The sequence below is a fragment of the Haemorhous mexicanus genome, chromosome 2 (genome assembly GCF_027477595.1).
Source record: "Haemorhous mexicanus isolate bHaeMex1 chromosome 2, bHaeMex1.pri, whole genome shotgun sequence".
Classification (NCBI taxonomy): Eukaryota; Metazoa; Chordata; class Aves; order Passeriformes; family Fringillidae; genus Haemorhous; species Haemorhous mexicanus.
The window spans coordinates 89,906,538-89,927,382 of NC_082342.1; the positions used below are offsets into that span (position 1 = coordinate 89,906,538).

At 37.4% G+C, this 20,845-nt stretch overlaps 1 protein-coding gene across 1 annotated transcript in view; it reads right to left on the reverse strand.

Annotated features, from left to right (window-relative positions):
* The window catches only part of GABRG3 (gamma-aminobutyric acid type A receptor subunit gamma3), a 300,729-nt gene that overhangs the window by 8,908 nt on the left and 270,976 nt on the right, over positions 1-20,845 (reverse strand). Inside the window, exons 7-8 of the mRNA XM_059839444.1 lie at positions 10,838-10,990; positions 4,965-5,161 (exon numbers count right to left, since the gene is read on the reverse strand). Coding sequence (XP_059695427.1) covers positions 4,965-5,161; positions 10,838-10,990 — 350 coding nt within the window. The remainder of the gene's footprint in view (positions 1-4,964; positions 5,162-10,837; positions 10,991-20,845) is intronic.

Genomic DNA, 20,845 nt, shown 5'->3' on the forward strand with positions numbered 1-20,845 from the left:
GGCTTTGCCTGCAGGAACTTGCTGGCTGTGCCAGGAACAAGCTGGTCACAGCTGCTTGCATTTAGGAGGATGCTCTGGGCTCTTGCTTCCATACTGTACAAAGTACTCAACATTTCCTGCTGAAGGTCTTGGGGGCTATCTGAAAACTTTCCTCCTGGATGTGAAAAACATTGGTGATAAGACTGATGTGCCTCAGTGGAAATGTTTCCTTTTTTTATATTGATTTAATTTGCTTTCTACAAATCTCTTAGTTTGGCATGCTGTAGTATTACCCGTCTCATTAAAAATGCTGGTCCCTGAGCTAAGAACTTGATGTGGCATCCCTCTACTTGGATGCTGGCACTGCCAACACAGACAACTGCACCTGAACCACTGCCCTATGGAATCCAGTCAATTACTTCTGGACACAATTCATCTTATCATAAGTAAATGCTAAAATGTCTCAGGTGCATTCTGCTGTGAACTGCAAGCAGATTGCAGTTTAGAAGCAGATTACTGCAAATCTATTTGTTGTGAATGACTTTATCTCTGAGGGCATCAAGTCCTTCATTAGTAAATTTGCAGACGACTAAGCTGGAGCTTGTGTTGATCTATTGGAAGGAAGGAGGGCTCTGCAGAGAGACTTAGATCGGTTGGGTGGATGGGCAGAGTCCAACAGCATTAAGTTTAGTAAGTCCAAGTGCAGAGTTCTACATTTTGGCCACAAAAATCCCCTACAATGTTACAAGCTGGGGAAAGTGTGAGTGCACAGTGCTCAGACGGAAAGGGACCTGGGGGTGCTGGTCGACAGCTGATTGAATATGATCCAGCAATGTGCCTTGGTGGCCAAGTAGGCCAATGGCATTAGGAATTGTGTGGCCAGCAGGAGCAGGGAGGTCATTCTCTCCCTGTACTCGGCACTGGTGAGGCTGCACCTTGAGTGCTGTGTCCAGTTCTGGGCCCCTCAGTTTGGGAAGGATGTTTCAATGCTTGAGCGCGTCCAGAGGAGGGCAACAAGGCTGGTGAGGGGCTTGGAACACAAGCCCTGTGAGGAATGTTTGAAGGAACTGGGGCTGTTTAGCCTGGAGAGGAGGCTTAGAGGTGATCTCTCTACAACTTCCTGAAGGGAGGTTGTAGACAGGTGGGCGTCGGTCTCTTCCACAGGGCAGCAACTGACAGAACAAGAGGACACAGCCTTAAGCTATGTCAGGGAAGGTATAGGTTGGATAGTAGGAAGAAATTTTTCACCAAAAGAATAATAAAGTACTGGAATGCTCTTCCCAGGGAGGTGGTAGAACCACCATCTCTGGATGTGTTTAAAACAAGACTGGATATGGCACTTGGTGCTACAGTCTAGTTGAGGTGTAAGGGCATAGGTTGGACTTGATCTTAGAGGTCTCTTCCAACCTCATTATTCTGTGATTCTGTGATTAGATGACAGAAATTACACCCTTTGGTCTTCTCTCTCCTTTGTAAAGTTTTGTGTGGCTTGTTTCAGAGCCTCACAATGTGTTGCCATGTGAATAAGGTCAAGATTATTGTACAAGCAATCTTTTTTTACTCTAGTACTATGGAAAGAAAAGACTATGACTAGAGTATAGACGGAGTTCTGCTATACCACTGTGTCATATATAGTGTATTTACTGCAGGTCTTTATGAACATTTCCAACTCAGGGACTGAAATTTTCCATGCCTGTCTAAAATATTTATGTTAAAAAAAAATAAAGGCTCAGAGAGGTTTTGGTGAGCGATGACAAAAATGCTCTGCAAAGGAAAACTTCCTCATCTCTGAGGTGTTTTGTTGTTGTTTTGTTATATCAACTATCTGCTCAGGACAGAAGATAAAATAATTGCCCTAATAATTCAGAGAGATTCATCTGGTTGTTTTAATCTCTGTCACGTAGGAGGTATCCTGAAGTGACAAGATATGAGGGGAAGGTGGATGGTCCCCCCATGTTTGATGTGTCCAGCTGAGCTGGGGTTGGGAGGAGAGAAGTGCACACACCATGGGCCAATTCCAGTCCTACCCAGGAGGTCTGCCAGGGCAAGGCACTTCTCCAGGGCCTTGGAGAAAGCAGTTTAGGTGCAGTGTTAAACATGCTTAATAATATTGTTTCTGACAAGGTATATGTGTGTTTTCTAGGAGGAAAAGGCTTGGGATTACCTGAACATGGATTTACTACGATTAATAATTTCACTTTTTAAGTGTTATCACTACAAAGCTGAAAAGACAAAATGATATCTTGAGAGCCAGAGACATTGCTTATTTAAGCTCTAATTTGAAGGTTTCTTTGTACAGACAAAGGTCCTCAGTATAGACAAAGGTGCTCAGTAACTTAAGGTGAAAAAAAACAGTGAGTAAAAGACTTGAAAAGAGTGAGTAAAAAACTTGAAAATGCTGCAGATGCTTTCCAAGCACATCAGAATGACTAGTTCTAGATAAAGGTTTTTAAACCCTAATGTCATTTTAATTATCTTTCCCTATAGCTTTTAATTGGAAAAAGGAAAGTGCTGGTACCCATTCAACATGCTCTGTTAACTTCATCTTCCAGAAAAGTCTGTCCAGGGAGTGACAGCAGTAGAAAGTGGATAGATGTGATGCTTGCTGTAAACCACTAATTGCCAATGAGCAGACTTTCTAAGTTATATGAGGTCTTAAAATACATCAGAGAGCTCATGTTTTAAAAAAAAAGTGTATATTATTATTTGTAAAATGATAGGTTAATAACATAGATCTGGCAGCTGTAAATGAGAAACTTCATCATATCCAACCTAAGAAATGCAAACCCCAGTGTTTTAGTTCTGGCTCTGTTCTTATCTGATGGCAGACCATTCAACCAGCTGGTTAACTGGCTTCAGGCTTTCTGAATGCTTTATATTTGCATATACTATAGCAGGTATTCATGCAACTTAGAGACACAATTTTGTGCTCTCTTCCAACTTTATTGCTGCTGCACATATTCCATTTGTAGATAGAGTACAACTACCTGTGTTCAGCTTGTGTGCCTAAATTATTTGAAAATTCACCTGAAAGCTTATTAAAGGTTTTGCATATGCATAAATGAACTTTATTTTCTTCTGTAATACTTAGTTAAAACTCCATAGAAGCTTATGACATAACTTGTGCTTATTAATTTCTGATAAAATGTAGTGAGAATCTTCTGTATTATATAAAGCAGACAAACAAAATTTCTGAGGTAAAAATAACACATAATATTCTATACTTGACCCTTCTCCCTCTCATATCACTTGATAAGTCCTTATAGAAAGAGGCAGCTATGTTCCTCTGCCACAGCTGAAAACAAACTGACCTTTTAACAAAAAAGCAAACCAATATTTTCAGTGAAGTCAGGGTAAAGCATAACATAGCAATAGAGCTCTCTCAGGAATTAGTGCAAGTAAATGTCAACCATCTATTCGTGCCCCCAATTCTCTCACTGAATAAAGTAACTTACTTACCATTACATGACCAAAACTTACATCAGGTAGCTTAAATAAAGATAACAAAAGAATTACTCAGAAGAAAACATACTTAGTGCTTCACATGCATCTAAATTCAATAGTATTCCTTGGACCAAGCCCTTAAATGCATAAAACACTCCATGCAGTGTGTTCTATATATTCAGCATAATATTCTGTACACTTGAAAATGGCATGAAAGTTCAACAGAATGCACATCTGGTTTTCAGAAACTTAAAATCTTTATTCAATCCATTAAATTTATTGATTGATTGAACAATAGGTAATTGAGCATTTTTTCTGGTGTTGATTTAAATCCCGTCAATGTTGCATTCTTTCTCAGGTCTTCATTCATATGTCTGGAATTACATCCTACCAACAAAGATACTCATGACTTTTTAATTCAGTCTTTCTATAGGATGGCAATCTTAGTTTGATCACTAGCAAGTTCATTTTGGTCTCAAACTTTTCTTTTGGTAACAATCTTTTGCTTTTGTGAGCAATGCATTTTGCAAGAAGCTATTTTAGGTTTAATGGAGTTGTCATTGACTATGTCTGTGGCTTTCTAGACTTTCTCTAATCCCATATTTGTTTCAGCTTTTCCTTCATTAGTTCTTCATTCAATCATTTTCTATAGCTCTTCATTCAATCCCTTTTTACATCATGACCTATTATTCCCTAAATTTAGGCTTCTCTCTCCTCAATTTACTTCTTCACATTTTTCCTATTTGGCTTTGATTTCTGATTTCAGATGTCCTTATTTCCTCCATTACACACAATGGTATCCAACATGTTCAACTACTGATCATGAACAAATAATATTTGTCACTTGATCTTTAGTGGTCAACCCCCATTCCATATGTTTACACTGAGATTTTTTTTTCACTATTAAACTTCCCCCTTTCATTCCCATAGTCAGTTATGAAGTAAACAAGACATTTCTTCCTGCATGATTGTTTTAGTTGATTCCAAATAGATAGCTTCTATGTTTTTCTAGGTGTTACACTTAGAAGTTGTTTTTTAGCCATGCCTAAAACCTTTTAAAGTGACCTCCATTTTTGTCCTTGGGAACCTGCACCATTGTGCACAGGGCTTAAACCAAATGCTGGTTCCCAGCAGAGACAATGAAATTCTGCTCATAAATATTTCTAGACCTGTTAAGCCATGAAATAGCAATGCATTTGAATATACATTGATGTGCATTTATTTCTATAACAAGCTATGCAATCTGTTTCAGTGGGAGACTTTACCAACTACCAGCACAGTAACTGGAGGACAAAGGATGTGTAGGCAGGGTTGCTGCTCCATGGAGAGCAGGCTGCTTCTGTTAGGAACAGACCCCACTCAGCAGGCATGTAACTGCTCCTACTGCTACTGCAGGTGACTTTTCCATCAGCTTTCAGGGCAGATCACACCACTGGGAAAATCTTGGAGGAGTGAAGTGCCACGGGATTACAGGCTACCATTGAATGATTATCTGCTCTCTGAACTGCACATGAAAAGAAATTTAAATGCTTCCATCTTACCGACTTTTTCTTCTTAGTACAGTTTGGTTTCCTGCAACTTGAGTAGTAGTTGAGGGTGGCATACTCCATCAGAGCAGCAAATACAAATAGAAAGCAGACAGTCACAAACAAATCCATGGCGGTGACATAGGAGACACGGGGCAATGACTTTCTTGCAATGGTACTCAAAGTTGTCATGGTCAATACTGTGGTGATGCCTGCACAGAGAAACTTGAGTTAATTGTGTGCTACATCACTCCTTCATATCACAGAAGAATCTTTGGAAATAAACATACAAACCAGAAATCCAGAGTGTACCCAAGTAATTAATTAACCTGGTAGTATTAAGAAATAATGGAAAATAGTATCAGTAAGGACAAAGTTATTTGTAAACACAGATTTGCTCTGTTGTTTATTTTCATCTTTGCAAATGTGACATTCCTATGTTTCTCAATATACTTTTCTTCATCTCTTCCTTTTTCTGATCCCAGTAAGGTAGAAGATGAGGGTGAGGGAGAAAATGAAGAAATTTTTGAAGAGAAGTGTGTAGTTGAAAAGATACTAAACCCAGAAAAATAAAATTAAGAAAGTTAGTAAGCAGTGAAGGAAACATGTTCTATTCCACGGTAGTAGTGCTCTCAGGAAAAATCTTATGATCAAAAAAGAGGTGGGGGGAGAAAAAAAAAAATTGTACTAAGATCTGACCATGAATTCTCAAAGTATGTCTTCCCACCACTGCTTCCTTGGGAGTCCTCCGGTGCCATTTTCCTTCTGAGAAAGGGAAGTTAATGTTACTTGCTCACTCAGACTAAGACTCTCGTACAAATTTCAGATGCAACATTAACAGAGATAGCCTTTTAAATTCATACAAAGCATCTTCTGAGATTGATTTAGTAATAGTGAACAAAATGGGATTAGTTTGAAATATCCAAAATGATAAAACCAGTGCTAAAATGAAATCTTTGTCATGTAAGTTATTTGATTCCTAGTAATTCACACAATTTCTCTTCATTCCTGAGGAATAGCAGTCTTTTCATTCCCAACTTGTTCTGAACTGCACGTCTTCTGATAGAAAAAAAAAAAAATCCAACTTCTTACTGGCTAGGGAAAAAAAAATAAAGCTTTCCCACAAGTAAGTCTCAAGAGAGAACCTTCTCAACAAACAGTATAGCCATAAGGTAATCTTTCTTTTTGTATAGTTAAAATGATGTTTCACAATGGTGCATAGTGTTTGAAATGGCAAGGAATGATGGAAGTTATGCCTTATAGTTACATAACTTCTCACTAAAAGCACTCTGGAGAGAAAGAAGTATCTGTGGATTACTTTTGACTATGTTCTCTTTATGAAGGATTGTCCATCTCTGACTTGTAAAATTTGATATAAGCTACAGTGATTCACAAGAACAACCTTCTCCATTCAAGATAACAGAAAGTCCCTGGAAAAGCCAGAAGGCAAATTATTGCCTGTGTCTCAACCTTGAATAATAATGATTAATTGAATTCCTTATATATCTATTACCCAGAAACAAACAAACAGAAAAAAATCACAAGTCAATAACCAAGATGAAAGCAGTGCAGATAGGAAGTGTGAAGTGTGTACTTTGTGTGTGCCTTGGACATCTAAAAACCATTTTCTGAAGTCTGTGCCACCTCCCAGTATAAGCAAATAGGGTTGGCATGATCCAGCAACCTCTCCAGACCTCTCAACATCAGTTCTGTACCCAGATGATGCTTTAAAAAAGCTGCAAAGACCATGTTTAGCCATTTATCACTGTAGCCAACTGCAGAGGTTCCCAAGTGCAGAAGGTGTGAACTGGCTGGCTTTGATTTGACCTCTACTAACTGTAGGTCAATCCCTTTCTGTATGGGTTTGACCCAGGCCTTGGGAGTCACTTATTTCAAAATAACCACATCCAGACCATGACATACCCTACAATATAAAATAAAGTTCTTCAACACTTCCTAATCCACATTTAGATTTGTGACACAAAAGTGTCCTTTTCAGAGCCACATGTACATGCTTTCAGACATTTTCTTATCTTTTAAAAATTCCTCAAAACCTATAGAGTTCTTCCAGTACAATACACAGTGTCCTGTTTAACTGGACTCAAATGTAAGTTTTTGTTTCCCACTCATCATGTGATAGGACCAGTTTTATTAAAATGCTAAAAAAAGTTAATTAGCTTCAGTATACAAGTCCTCAACTCACCTGTATCCTACTCCATGCCTTAAGCCTGAATGTGAAACAGCAGCTCAGATCATGCTTGCAACTGGATTCTTGCTCACATTCTAAACAAGCACTGCGTTTTTGAAATGATGAAAATTCTAACTAGCGTATCAATATTACATCTAGCAAAGAGGCACAAATTTTAAAATGTTAAAATGAGTTTATGGGGATACATACAGAGAGGAAAGAGAAAGAAGGTGCACCAGATGATACAGCTTTGTATTTCTGTACATTTACAAATCAGAATATATATACATATATGAATGTATGTATGAGTAAAATTCAGCACCATTATTTCCAAATATAATATCTAGTTTCTATACCCTTAGTTCCTTTCATCTCTCATGCTAAGGAAATTCGGATTGTTGAGTGGTTTCAAATGCATATGTCTTGCCAGATGAAATTGTGAAGTCTCTCACTTTTTGGAGTCCCGTATGGCAAAGTGAGCTTTGCATCTGTTATTGAAATTCACAGGGCTCATGAACTATCTATTTTAACAGAATTTTAGTATCAGCTAAGGACAGCTCTGAGGTAACCTGACTTCAAAATTTTCAGGTAGAAATTGTATGTGTAAGCTTACAAGTCTCTGTGTAAATACCATTTTGGGATGTTATATTCTCTCAGTAAATCCCATATCAAAGATGCTATTTTATATAACAAAAAGGACTGACTGGAAGATCAAATTATGCAGATCTACATATGCATGAAAACACTCTAACTTTTAGATCACTGGTCTAAACAGTTATTTAAAATTATTACTGCTTGAAATCTGCTTACTGGACAGGCATATGCAAAGTGAGGTGGCAGGAGTTTCAGTGTTAGAAACTCTTTGGTCAGCAAGGCTAATTTTTTATTTTCTTGAGGTTATGTTGGTGGGACACTAAAAGAAATGTCTTCTGCTTTCATGCATGCTATCACTTGTCCATACTGTTAGTCCTCCATCTTTCTGGTTTAGCCCTGTTTTGAGTACATTTTTGGTTTTCTAGTGAATGAGGTAAAGATGAAATGGCAAGGAAAGCAATGTTCATTTTTAATTAAATATGATACCTATCATATTATGATAGGTATTTTTATTAAATATGATAACTATATGATGCCTATTAAATATGATACCACAGTATCTTTTTAAACTGCAGTTTGTTCTTGCTCTGTAGTAACTGCCTGGTCCTATTACATATTATACCCATTTTGAAAAGTACAGGGAAACTGAACGAAAGCTTCAGTTTAACTTAATTCCCTTCACCTTCACAGAAAATAACCTGTTCTTTCTCAGATCATAACTTTTCTTCAGGGAAAAGTTGCCTCTTGACTTAGAACATTTGGAGATAATTTTGATTACTAGATACAAGCAGAAGCTGCAGAGACATTTTTTTCTCTTTGAATGAAGAGGAGAATAGCTCAGGATCAAAAACCACAGTTCTCATCCAGCACTAAAATTTTACTTCCATTTTCTCACTACTCTTTAAGTGGCCTGGAGTTAATCTTGTTGCCAGTCTGGGCCTTAGTACCCCAAAGTGCATGTAAAAAGGGGATTAAAAAACCAAGTTTTTAAAGAACGCTTTAATGTCTCTGGACATTACTGCTGAAAGAATACTTATGGTCCCAAACCCAAGATATTTTTTCTCCCAGCATGGAAATGTATTAGCTAGCATTATTCAGAAAGGAATAAAATCTGTCCTTCATGTAACTGTGAGTAGTTGCCAATAACTTTGGAAATTATTCAATAATTTCAGAGAGATAAATATTTCCCTGGTGCTATTCCTTTACATTAATGCAGCTATACTTGGAGAAGGTTTGTTACACAGAGTCTCTACAACTAATTTCAACTAATTAGTAGGACAATTATAGCAGCTTGCCTTTGGCTGCATCACTCACAATTTAACCATGTGCCACTGTCTAGATGTGGATGAGTGCTGCTGCTCAGACAGATTTATAAGTTGCATTATGCATGCAGGTCTATAGCACAATGGGAGCATCTGCTTACTGCATCCCAGGAGTCAACAGGCCATTATCAATTTGGGAGCAACTGGATTCTGTGCACAAAAGAAGTGACCCATGGCTTGGCTTTACTTTTAGAAAAGTCATATTTTAGACTATGAAATTAAATTCTCAGTCATAGTTTTAGGAGTGAGTCACAACATCCATAGACTAGAAGCTTGGAAAAATTCATTTTTATGTTCTTACTCCAAATTCATGACTTCAGTATCTGAATACATTTTTTCTCTGAACTTCCTACTGGCTGAGGGGTGAGGTGGAGAGTCACACATTAGTGCTTAGTGATGTAAAATACTTCTGTGTCTAGTTATTTGGAAAAATGAGCAGTGTGGTGTGGGGAACCACCCTTAGATACAGCATATGAAAAATGCCTATGGCAAATAAATAATGCAAAGTGTTGGATGTCGTTTGTCTCTTTTTATTTCTGCATTAAGAAGGATAACCCAACTGGATGCTAAGTCACTCTCCCCATGCATGGGAAATTCCCTTCTAAAAAAAGATGGAGAGCAGTCAGTCTTTCCTTATCTCCCGTGAGTCACCTAATTCAAGAAGAAAAGAGTTCAGTTTAAGAGTTCAGCAGAGGGTTATACTTAAGACCTATTGCTCAATTTTCTGGCTGTCAGAGGCAAGGAACAGGCAGTTGTAAGCTGCTCTGTCCTCACCTGTGTATGGTCTTTTTGCTGTTCTGGAGGTGTTACTGGATAACAGAATAACTGTGAATCAATCCTGCTGCTGGAGCTGCAGTGTACAGGCCCTTTGGCACTCACATGGAGGGAATGAGGACTGAATATTCCTTTCCTGTAAAATAACCTCAGAAAAATGGACCTACATAATAACAAACTCCAGCAGGAGGATGCAACGAATTGCTGGGAATGGCTGAAAACAAACATGCAAACTTTGACATGGGGTCCTCTTTTTTCCTAGACTGGTAGGTTTCTGAATCAGCTCATATTGGCAGACCTGGCAATCACAATCTGAACTAAGGAAATCTTTCTCCTTTGGTTCTGATATTTACATATAATTGGCTGTTACATACCCCTATACCCTTGATGCTGTCAAAACCTGCACGTCTTCCTACAGATGATAGAAAAAATTTCTAAGTCTAAGTCAACATTTCTAAGTGCACACTAAAGCACATTGCCAAAATGCACATGCTGGTCCCAACAAAAATGAGTTTCTGGAAAACCTAAACCAAGCATAAATATTCACAATCTATGAAAAATATCAATACACCCAGTGTGAAGCTTAACTTCAAGCATGCAAGCTAAAACACTTTGCATGAGTTAATACTATTATATCCCACAGTTTTCTGTATACATAAGACATAATTGCCAGTGGGGGAGAGTTACACAAGGGAAGGAAGCCAGCAGTGCAATTAATTAAGTCTTCAAAAATGTCACTAAAATATCCTGGTGAGAACAAGGAGACAGACATTAATTCAAGAGTTTTATGCAAAATAGGTGGCAGTGTCATCCAAAGGGTCAGAGTAGTTTACTTTTAATTACCCCGTTACAGGAAAAAAACCCAGTGGTCTCAGTAATAAGTACACCTGGTTCTGCAAGACATAGTAGTAATAATCCAAAGGGTATACCCAGTGGTCTCTTTGAAAGGAAGCTGACATTTTCAAATAGTAGTGTAGGAACATCAGAAAAGGGAATTATTAATAACTTACCTAATGCTGTTCTTGCTGGTGTGGCATCTTTTTTGATCCAAAAGGATACCCAGGAAAGAACAACTGTTAATATACAGGGAATGTATGTTTGTATAGTGAAGTATCCCATTCTTCTACTTAAGTCGAAGTATATAGTCATGACTACATAATCACCTGCAACAATAGCACAAAAAGGAAATTCACATTGTAATGGGAAACAGATAGTTGTTCACTGACCTGCTAATATTTTAACTTTCATTAAAACTGCATATGAAATATCTTTTAGAGTTTCAACAGCATCTGCACAGTAATTCTCATGTGAAATTTAAGTAAACCTTGCCATTCTAATATCATTAAGTTTTAGGTCCCTATGGAAATTATGTATTTGACAGGGAGAGCTTCTCTGCAATTATTCTGGATGAGTAAAGTTTTGAAGGCATTTTGAATTTCCAGACATGGTATTTCTGGATATCTTCATGGCCATGAATGTGAAGTTACTGTCATTCTCCATATTCTGCAATCACTACACACAAAATCCTCCTTTCTGCAGGCTCTGTCTTCTGTGCCCTGATTTCAGGTTTGAGTGACTTCTGTTATCTTCTTTTGAGATATGAATCTGAAAATAGGGTCTTTTTGACAAATGTAACATGAGTATTCCTTTACAGAAGAAGTCATAAATAGACATTAGAACTCAATGCTGGCATTTCAAAACAGTTGTGGCCATCTGTGGTATTTTCAGAAGGTCAGTCTGAACACATGGTTTATTATTTTGTTGTATAGTAAAAATCATGCATTCAAGAAATTAGTAAGAAGATTAGTTTATCTCACATTACATTATTTTTTTCACTGTATCCTGCTAATCCTTGTGATTCTACAGGGGATAAGAATGTGTCTCTCCTCTCACCTCAGTAGAGTCTACTGACCTTATCACCTCTGCCCTACTAACAGCTGTCTCAGCCTCAGAGATGTTCACTTTCTCAGACATTCATGGTGAATAACAGTAATAAAACTGAACTGGGACTGATTTCTGTACTTCACTTGAAGAAAGTTGCTTCCATTTCAGATGTAAAGGAGAGTTTACATGCCAGAGAATTTCTGTGCAGTTTTGTCTGACTTCATCAGATTTGGCCTAATAAATTTTATGCTTCCTGTTACAAACCTTAACTTTCTAGAGTATGATATTTGTAGAAGGCATCATTTGCAATAGTTAAGTAACTCTGTCTTCTTACAGCAAACCATCAGAAGAATGAAGAAATTGGAAGTATATAAAGATTAATCCCCCGAGGAATGTACATACAACTCGCCCAAGCAGAAGCACAATGGGTTTATTAGTTGAAGCAAATTAAAGCTTAATCATCTAGTAACAGAGGGCATAAAAACAAATGCATTTCCTACAGTGGATAATTTGACTACAGCTAAATATTATATAAAACATAAATTAACTCAGTAAGACTAACTTTAATCCAAAGCATCTCTGAAGTCACTGTAAAATCAATGAATTGCTGTAAGTTAGAAACTTAAAGGTAAATAAAAATCTGATGGTGGGAATTTGGGAATGTTGAAAAGGAAAAGTTCCTACATTTAAAGTACATCCATTTGAGATAGATATATTTGGAAGAGATTGACAAGCCTGTGAATGTTTTCATAATGCCTCTGTTAGAGGAAAGCAAACATTTCACAAGAATTTTGCCAGTGAAAACTGTGTGACCCCAAGAAACTGGAAAGTAATTTCAGAAGCTGTCTTTAAAGGGCTCACTCTGGTTACAACTAGGAGGTATTGCAGTGCATCATGACATTGTGAGCCTTGGGGCTAAGGGTTATTGTCATTCCACTAATCCCCAGCAGTCTTCTCTGTGCAGGAAATGGCACCAGGGAATTGATGGGGGTTAGTAACCACAGGTTCTGCTGGCTTACTTTTTGGCTGATTTGCCTCACTGAAGAAAGACTTACACCACAGAAATGAAATAATTTCATAGAAACAGGTATAAAGAGTCAGGTGGAATGTAAACCAGTGCTTCTACTGACATGAACAAACTGAAAAGCATGGAAGAAATGTTAATGAGTCAAACATTGTCTACCAAGGTAGAAGAATGAGCAAAAAAATGAGATCAAAGACTCTATGGGAAATGTGTCAAGCCTTTCCATTTCCTTTACTTAGTTCCTGCATCTAGAACTGTGTGTTTAGGGATAAGCTGCCTGAGAATGGTATAAAGTCAAACACAATCTGCACACTTCCTTTGTGTATAACAATATATGATACACACAATTCCAGTACCCACACAGGTCACTGCTCCTCTCAGTAGATAGCCAGCCCAGCCATCAGGAGCAGGAGTAGATAATGCCCTGTAAGATACTGGGAAAGTAATAAAGAGTCTCTGCTGCCAAGGCCTTTGATGAAAAAAAAAAACCTGATAAACATGAGAGTGGGAGAAAATTATGACACATTAAATGATGTAGAGAGTCCATCATCACAATTAGTCATTAACTGACTTAGTGTCTTTCAGGCAGGATTAATTTCCTGTGATTTCAGACATCTAGAAGGAAAATTCTGAAGATAACCTGCACACTGTGGCCTCCTTTCTACACTTAATGAAAAGAAATTGGTACTTTCAGTATATGGTTTGTCTTATCTGCTTTAGAGGCACATTTTAGAAGGTGAATGTATTCAAAACATTTCCATTTCTCTCCTGTGATTAAAAAACAAGAGTGTAGGGCTGAGATGTGGACAAAAAGCATTGCAGACACTTGCAGATTACACAAAGAGTTGACCACACCCCTTGATTCCATAGTGAGAGCTAAACTGGGCTACTCCTGTGAGGATGCCAAAGTTATTTTATTTAAATATAATAATCTTCTTGATATTTTAAAGGCTATTTTAAAATAGACTTTTTTTCCCCTCCTTTTCCCAGTCAAAATTGATGTCTTCATCCTTTAGCATACACACAACCATGCTGCTTCTTCCTGTTTTCTTTCCTTCCTTCCTTCCTTCCTTCCTTCCTTCCTTCCTTCCTTCCTTCCTTCCTTCCTTCCTTCCTTCCTTCCTTCCTTCCTTCCTTCCTTCCTTCCTTCCTTCCTTCCTTCCTTCCTTCCTTCCTTCCTTCCGCCACTTCCTTCCTTCCTTCCCCCAGCTGAAAGCACCAGTGTTGCTCTCAGAGGCAAGCATGCTTCTGCACAACCTATACTGAACGAATTTCTTTAATAGCTATGGTAAATTAAAATGTTCAGCTAAATTACCACTTCATTTCTATCCTCAGCCAAGTAAACTTCTATTGAGATTACTGGATTCTCTCATTACATTCAAGAGCCACATTACATACAGAGTATGTGCTGTGGCTACTTTCCCTATTGCACTACTTCAAACTGCATGCAGCTGCTGCTGCTGCCGATGATGGGGATGAATTTATTACTCATTATTCCTTCCAGAAGTAAATATTCTCTATGTATCTGAAAGCATTGCATGCACATTAAAGGAAAGTAGCCATGGCACATATATTTTTTTCTGTATACACACAAGATAACCTGTGCAAAGAAACTCTCCTCTCTTCTGAAAGACTCCTTTTTTCTGGGATACAATTCATTCTGTACATCCTGCAGTCATGCACAACCCAGAGGAGGGAAAAACTTTCAAAAGCCATGCTCAGTGCCTCCTTGTACCTTTGGAAGCCTTCAGAGCTCCACCTGCCATTGCCACTGCTAGAAGGGCAGCTGGGGTCATTGCATGACAGTTCTGCAGTGCAGGAAAGATGGGAAAAATCTCCTTCCAAACTGCATGTCACTGAACCAGTACACTTGGTTTGAAAGTAATCACAGTGGTTGCCTAGCAAAGGACCACTGGAATACCTAGTACCAATAAACTTCATTTTTAAACTCAGAGAGGAATTCTACCTTTTAACGACTTAAAAAACATTCCCAGGAAGGCAAACTTTGAACAAAATGATCAACTATCAATTCACTGAAATATTGAGAGCTATCTCGAGGCAAAATAGAGTGTGATCAGTTTTCTATAAAGGGAGCAAAATGCGCACCTTTAGGCAACAAATCTGGAGTAATTGAAATAGTGTAGCAACGCTTCCCATGAAACCAAGATGACTGCTGGCTGTTACCCATAGGACTTATATTAGCCTAAGTTTCTAGTTTGAAAGTAGGACACTGTTTAGAACAATAATGATTTCCCATGTAATAACTGCTGTGGATTTTAATGAACAGTATTAAACTATAGCAAATTGTTTTTGACTTTTGAAGACTAAGGGTCTGTTGACCTGAATTGCTAGAAATTTGCCTATGTTGCACCAAGAATGGCCCCCTTGGAGGTAAAATGTTTAAGCAGAATGCAACTGGTTATTTTATTAAAAATAAATTTAAAAGTATACAAAATTATATACTGTAAATAATTTGTTTACTCAAACTATACTATACCATCTTATGTCACATTTTCATTCATCCTTCCATTATACTCTGAGGTTGAAAATTAACTTAGAACATAGATAAAATTATTAACTTTACAAAGACTGATATATGAAGGTACAATGCATACACAAAGCAGATTCAGCATGTGAATGAAGGTTATGGGTCTATTGTCCATCACTAGAACTGCAGAATAATGACGAGTGTCAGAGTTTATCCATGTTACTGCAAGAGTTTGATTTCAGAATAAAAGCCCAGTCATTAAAATGAGGGGTCACACTGTGCGCCATAAGTATTACTTTGTTGATCAGCAAGACCACAGAGACTGAATCATCTTCCTCATTATCTTAATAAATCAAATTTACTTAATAGCAAGCAAACTAACTTTCCAATCTTCAGTGCTTTTTTACATTTTATTTTTTCCTTTGGAAGCCAAGAGAAGATCTTATTTAATCTTGTCATTAACTATTCATGTCACCCTGAACCTGTTTTCTGATCTTTGCTTCCCAAAGCTCCATTTTAAATTTCCTGGGCTAGGTTTCTCTTCTTCCTTAGTAAGTTTAAAGTTTTCTAATCAGTATGTACAGAAGTTTCTGCAAAATGTTCACCAGAGAGGTTAGTTGGAAGAGATGCATGTAGAATTGGAAGAAAAACTATTGTGTCAGTGCTGGTGCCAACTGGAAATGTGCAACTTTCAGGTTCAAGACATTGCTCCAGATTCTGCACTGGCTGAAAAGAATATCTCAGTTCAAAGTCAGGCAGAAACACAGGCAGTGTTACAAAACCCAACCCTGCCTAATTTAGGTAATGAGGATAGTTCAGCCTGGAAAAAAAAAGGCTTCAGAAGACCTAACTGCACCCTTCCAATATCTGAAGGGAGCCTATCTGAAGAAAAACAGAGACTCTTTTCAAGAGCATGCAATGACAGAACAAGTGGGAATGGATTCAAAATGAAAGAAAGCACTATTAGATTCAACATTAGGAAAAATTCTTTACTGTGAAGGTGGTGAGGCACTGAAGCACGTTGCCCAGTGAAGCTGTGGGTGCCCTGTCCCTTGAAGAGTTCAAGGCCAGGTTGGATGGAGCTCTGATCAACCTGGTCTGGTGCAAGGCATCTCTGCCCTTGGCATGGGGTTGGAACGAGAAGATCTTTAACGTCTCTTGCAACAAGCCATTCTGTTATTCTATGACTCTGTGATTCAAAATCAGATAGAAGAGTCATGTGAGCTAGCTCTTTTCACATGCCAGGCCTTCATCCCACCTCACAGATACGCCTTGTGGAGGATCAAGCTATCATCTTACTAGAACTACTAAGAAAAGAAAGATGGATTGTGATTACTTCAATTACACTGCCTACAATTAATACTTCATCAGCCACTCTGTCTTCAGAGCTGTTATCCCATCCTAACATAACTTCATCTCCAGCCAGGTATGGAGCAAGTTTCAACTTTGGAAGATCCAAAAATTCTAAAAAATGGTAGAACAAAGAGCCTAATGTACTCATAGGTGGTTATGCATCCAAAATCAGCTATCATTAAAACAAAACAGACATGGGTGAAAACAGGATTTTGCAGTTCTTTTGAAGAAAACTGTAGGACAAATGAGACTCATGAAAGCATCGTTAAAAATACCTTTTTCTTCTTCAGCATCATTATAAATAATGAAGAAATGCTGAAGACTTATTGCAGGCTTGCACTGACTCCTCCAAAATGGGTCAGTCAGCAAAGAGTTTTCATTGGTGGGAAAAACTTTTCCTCCACAATAGGCTAAAACAAATGCTTCCAAGACAAAAGGAAGAGTAAAATGATCAAGGCCATGCCATCACTTAAGAGTTAGTCTTAGATTCCCCTATGCTGCTTTGGCATTTAGTTATTCCACATTGACACCTGGATATTGTGCTTGGATGGGAGCTTGTGTACTGCAGAGAAAGACATTTACACCTTATCTCAAGTAAGTGTTCTTGGAGTGGGAACAGGCACTGCTACACTAATGCATTTCTGCTTAAGCTGCACGTCTAATCTCACAAAAAATGTGTACTGGGCTTCAGAGGTGTTGTTTTTACACGTATTGCCATAGCAGCAATGTGACTAGATGTCTAGTCATAGGCAAGGATCTTAGGCTCTAGATCAAAAAAGCTTTCTTTGTCTCAAAGATCTCTGGTTTTGAGTTCATAATTGCCTTTGCCATCATAATAATGTGTCTCCGTGTGTGTCTGTGTGTGTGTGTGTGTACATGTACTAGAGCAGTGTAGCCTAGATTTGGCTTTCAGCTCTTACATTTGAAAAGCAAATTTTTCAGAAATATATTCATACCGTGATGCCAAACCATTGCTAAAGTTTCCCATTATCATAGACAAATTACTGTATCAATGCACAGTGGGAAAAAAACCCTCAAGATACCAACTAACCTTAATAACACTGTTTGTGACTGTAGAAATCATGTTCAATTATAAGTATACATATATGTATTAGCATGCATAATAAAAATCAAATATTGTTAGATTAGAATGTGAAAAACAAAGACCAGATTCCAGGTTGTCTCAAGGAAAAAGAATTTTAAAGTCAATGTAGACCAAGATGTTTTCCTAACCTGGCAGAACCACAAGATATTATGTTGGGTTTATTGCCTTGTGTAACATCAAGACTATAATAACAAGAAACATGTTTTTACTTGAGGCTATCAAATTTTTATCGCCATAAAATAATTTAATTTTTTCTGTTTGTTCTTCCTTCCTGAACTTTCATTTTCTTTGATGCAAACAGCACTTTTAGAATAGTTTTGTAAAGTGACAGTTTTGTTAAATGAACTTTAAAAGCCTGTTTTTAAAAGTTAATAACTAAATTTTCAGCACATAAAGTAATTACATCCTGATTTTGGCATTTATTATTGAATCTGGAAAATAACTGAATTTGTTCAAAGTGCTAACTTCTTTATATTGATTGTTTTCCCCCCAGAATCATTGGGATACATATGTTGTATACTGGAACTTTTCATGAAGAACTGAAATTAAATAAGCAAAAGACCCAATTTCTTAAGACAATTAATTGTGTACCAGAGTAATTTTAAACCACTTGTCCAGTATTTCTTGTGCCCTAAACAATTCTTGATGTGCCATTGACAGTTGAAACTGCCAGTTTCAAAGACAGTTGCTTTTGATTCCACTGCAATCATTTCACTCTCCGCATCCCATTTTTTCTGTTAAGTGTCTGGGATACTTTGAATGTACTCAGGAGATGAATCAAGTTTCATGAACACAATTGACCTCCAGAATAAATTAAAACAACAGAAAGTTTGAAAAAAAAATACTACTATTTTAACATTTGGTGGCATTATCAAGACTCTTTTATTTGCACAAATAAAATTTACATGTTTATATATTATATGAGCTGTCCTGCCAAATACAGCTATTCTGTTTTTGCAGTCATAACTACTGTATATAAAGTTCTCCTCCCACTAAGCCATGTGAAGCTGTAGCATGTTATTCATCTATGAGGTATTATGAGCTCCAGAATTGCTCTCAGGATGTTCAGGCCTATTAACTTTAGACATAATGACATTTTCATTTTGCAACATGAAGTATCATTTCATCTATTCTTTGAAACATGGAACCACTGAAAACAAACGAATTTTAATTTGGCTGTTGTAAGGTATAAGTAATACTGTAAAATATTTCAAAAAATGCAGTTTCATTCCAGCCCCATAATGAGAATAAAAATGTATAATATCATAAGTGGACTTTGATCCATGATTACTACTCCACTTCAATTTTTGCCTTATCAGTAGAAAAGTTACACACATAATCTCTATTTAAATTAATGTATCAATCTGAGAGAAAATCAATATACAAATACAGCACAGCATGGCATGATCCATTACTCACTATTCCTAAGAAGTCTTGCTATTTTCCATACATAGGTTTTCTTTTGTGTTTGAAGAATAGAGGTGAACAATAGCAGATGAAGTAAAAACAACAATAAATTACCATAGCTGCCAATGTCAGTGAAAGTAGATGAAGGATCAGAGTGAAAATGAATGTCTTTTATGTAGGAATCTTTTCCTGAGAGGGTTTATTGATGAGCTGTGCAATTCTTTTTGAACAGAATATTTTTTCACATTCCACAGAGCATCAAATACTGTAGCACATCTGAGGATACACAACATTAAGGACTCTCACTTTCACTTTGCTCTTCAAAAGCACTGAGAACCCCCAGTTTCATGACATCTGTCAATGCCAATCACTTTTCATTCATTTCTAGTATTAAAATTCTTACTCCCAGGACCTGTTTGTGGGAGGAGGCCCATTTGTATTGCAGTTTGTTACACAGTCCCATAGGACTGGATTTGGTGGGTTTGTAATTCCCAAACCAGTTGAAATAATTTTTAATTAGCCATCAAAAAATCCCATTAAAATATTTTCAAATAAAACGTTATCTTTTTCCTCCTCAGAATTTCTTTTTACGCATTAAATAATGAAAAACCCTGGACAAAAACCCATTTTGCTTCACTTGATAATCTTTTTACTTAAGAAAAATGTTCATGAGTTTGGCCTTATTCACAGTCATTGCAACTGTGACAGCTTTTATATAATCATGGAATGGAGTAGCCTGTTTCTTTCTATCTGTCCTGACATCTACTCCACCTCAACTGTCCCTAACATGCTCTTGTGGATAGCTTTAAACAGTATCTCACTGTTGGAAGCCCTTCCCTGCTGGCCATGCTGTGTTCTGAAGGAGACCACACTGATTACCTGGCTACATTTTCTGAATGGTATGAGCTTCTTCTGAAGAAAGCACGGCTGCAAACCCCAAAGTTATTGATAAAGTGGAGCATCTTTTAGAAAGGTGTCCTATCTTTATTTGAAGAAATTTCAGCAGTAGAGTTGCACTGCAAGCCTTGAAGTTCTTTCAATGCCTAGTTATTCTCATTGGGGAAAACAGGCGAGTCTGTTTTAACTGAGTGAAATTTTTAACTGGGACCTAGTCTGCAGTCATCTAACATCAACTCAGACCTTGAGCCTTAGCACATCTTTGCTAGACTGCTGAAGCATTTTTAGCCAGTTTTGTTTTCCTCATGCAGCCATTTAGGGATAGCAATCCATTACCCTTCATCCATCAAGATAAACACTTATGGTCTCTTGACAAGAGGAATTATTTCCAGTCTCTGATAAGTCTTCTGTCTCTTTCATGGACTCCATAAATTTTCAAAATAATTCTTGAAGTGCAGGCATCAGAATTAGATCTCAATTTAACTGCAGCTGCATTAATATAACATATACAATATATGTTACATATAACAATATAGTAACATTCTTCTTCTAGAAAAAAATCCTTCTCTGAGCACATATGCAAAACCTGTGCTTGTTACTTTGGCCATAGCTTCGAACAAGGAGTATATTTTGAAATAACTATTAATTCACAAGAACTATTACATAGCCTTTAGACCTGCAGCACCCAGAATGGCAGGTCCAATTCTGGAAAAGCAAAATCATTAGGCTTCAATCCTAAGTACCTCCTTCCAACTTGAAAAAAAGTTCTGAAGTACAGAAACACATATTGTCACTTTCATCCAGGCTGCAGAACTACCTGACTTGTAGCTACTATTGACCCCAAGCTTTGTGTCACTTAT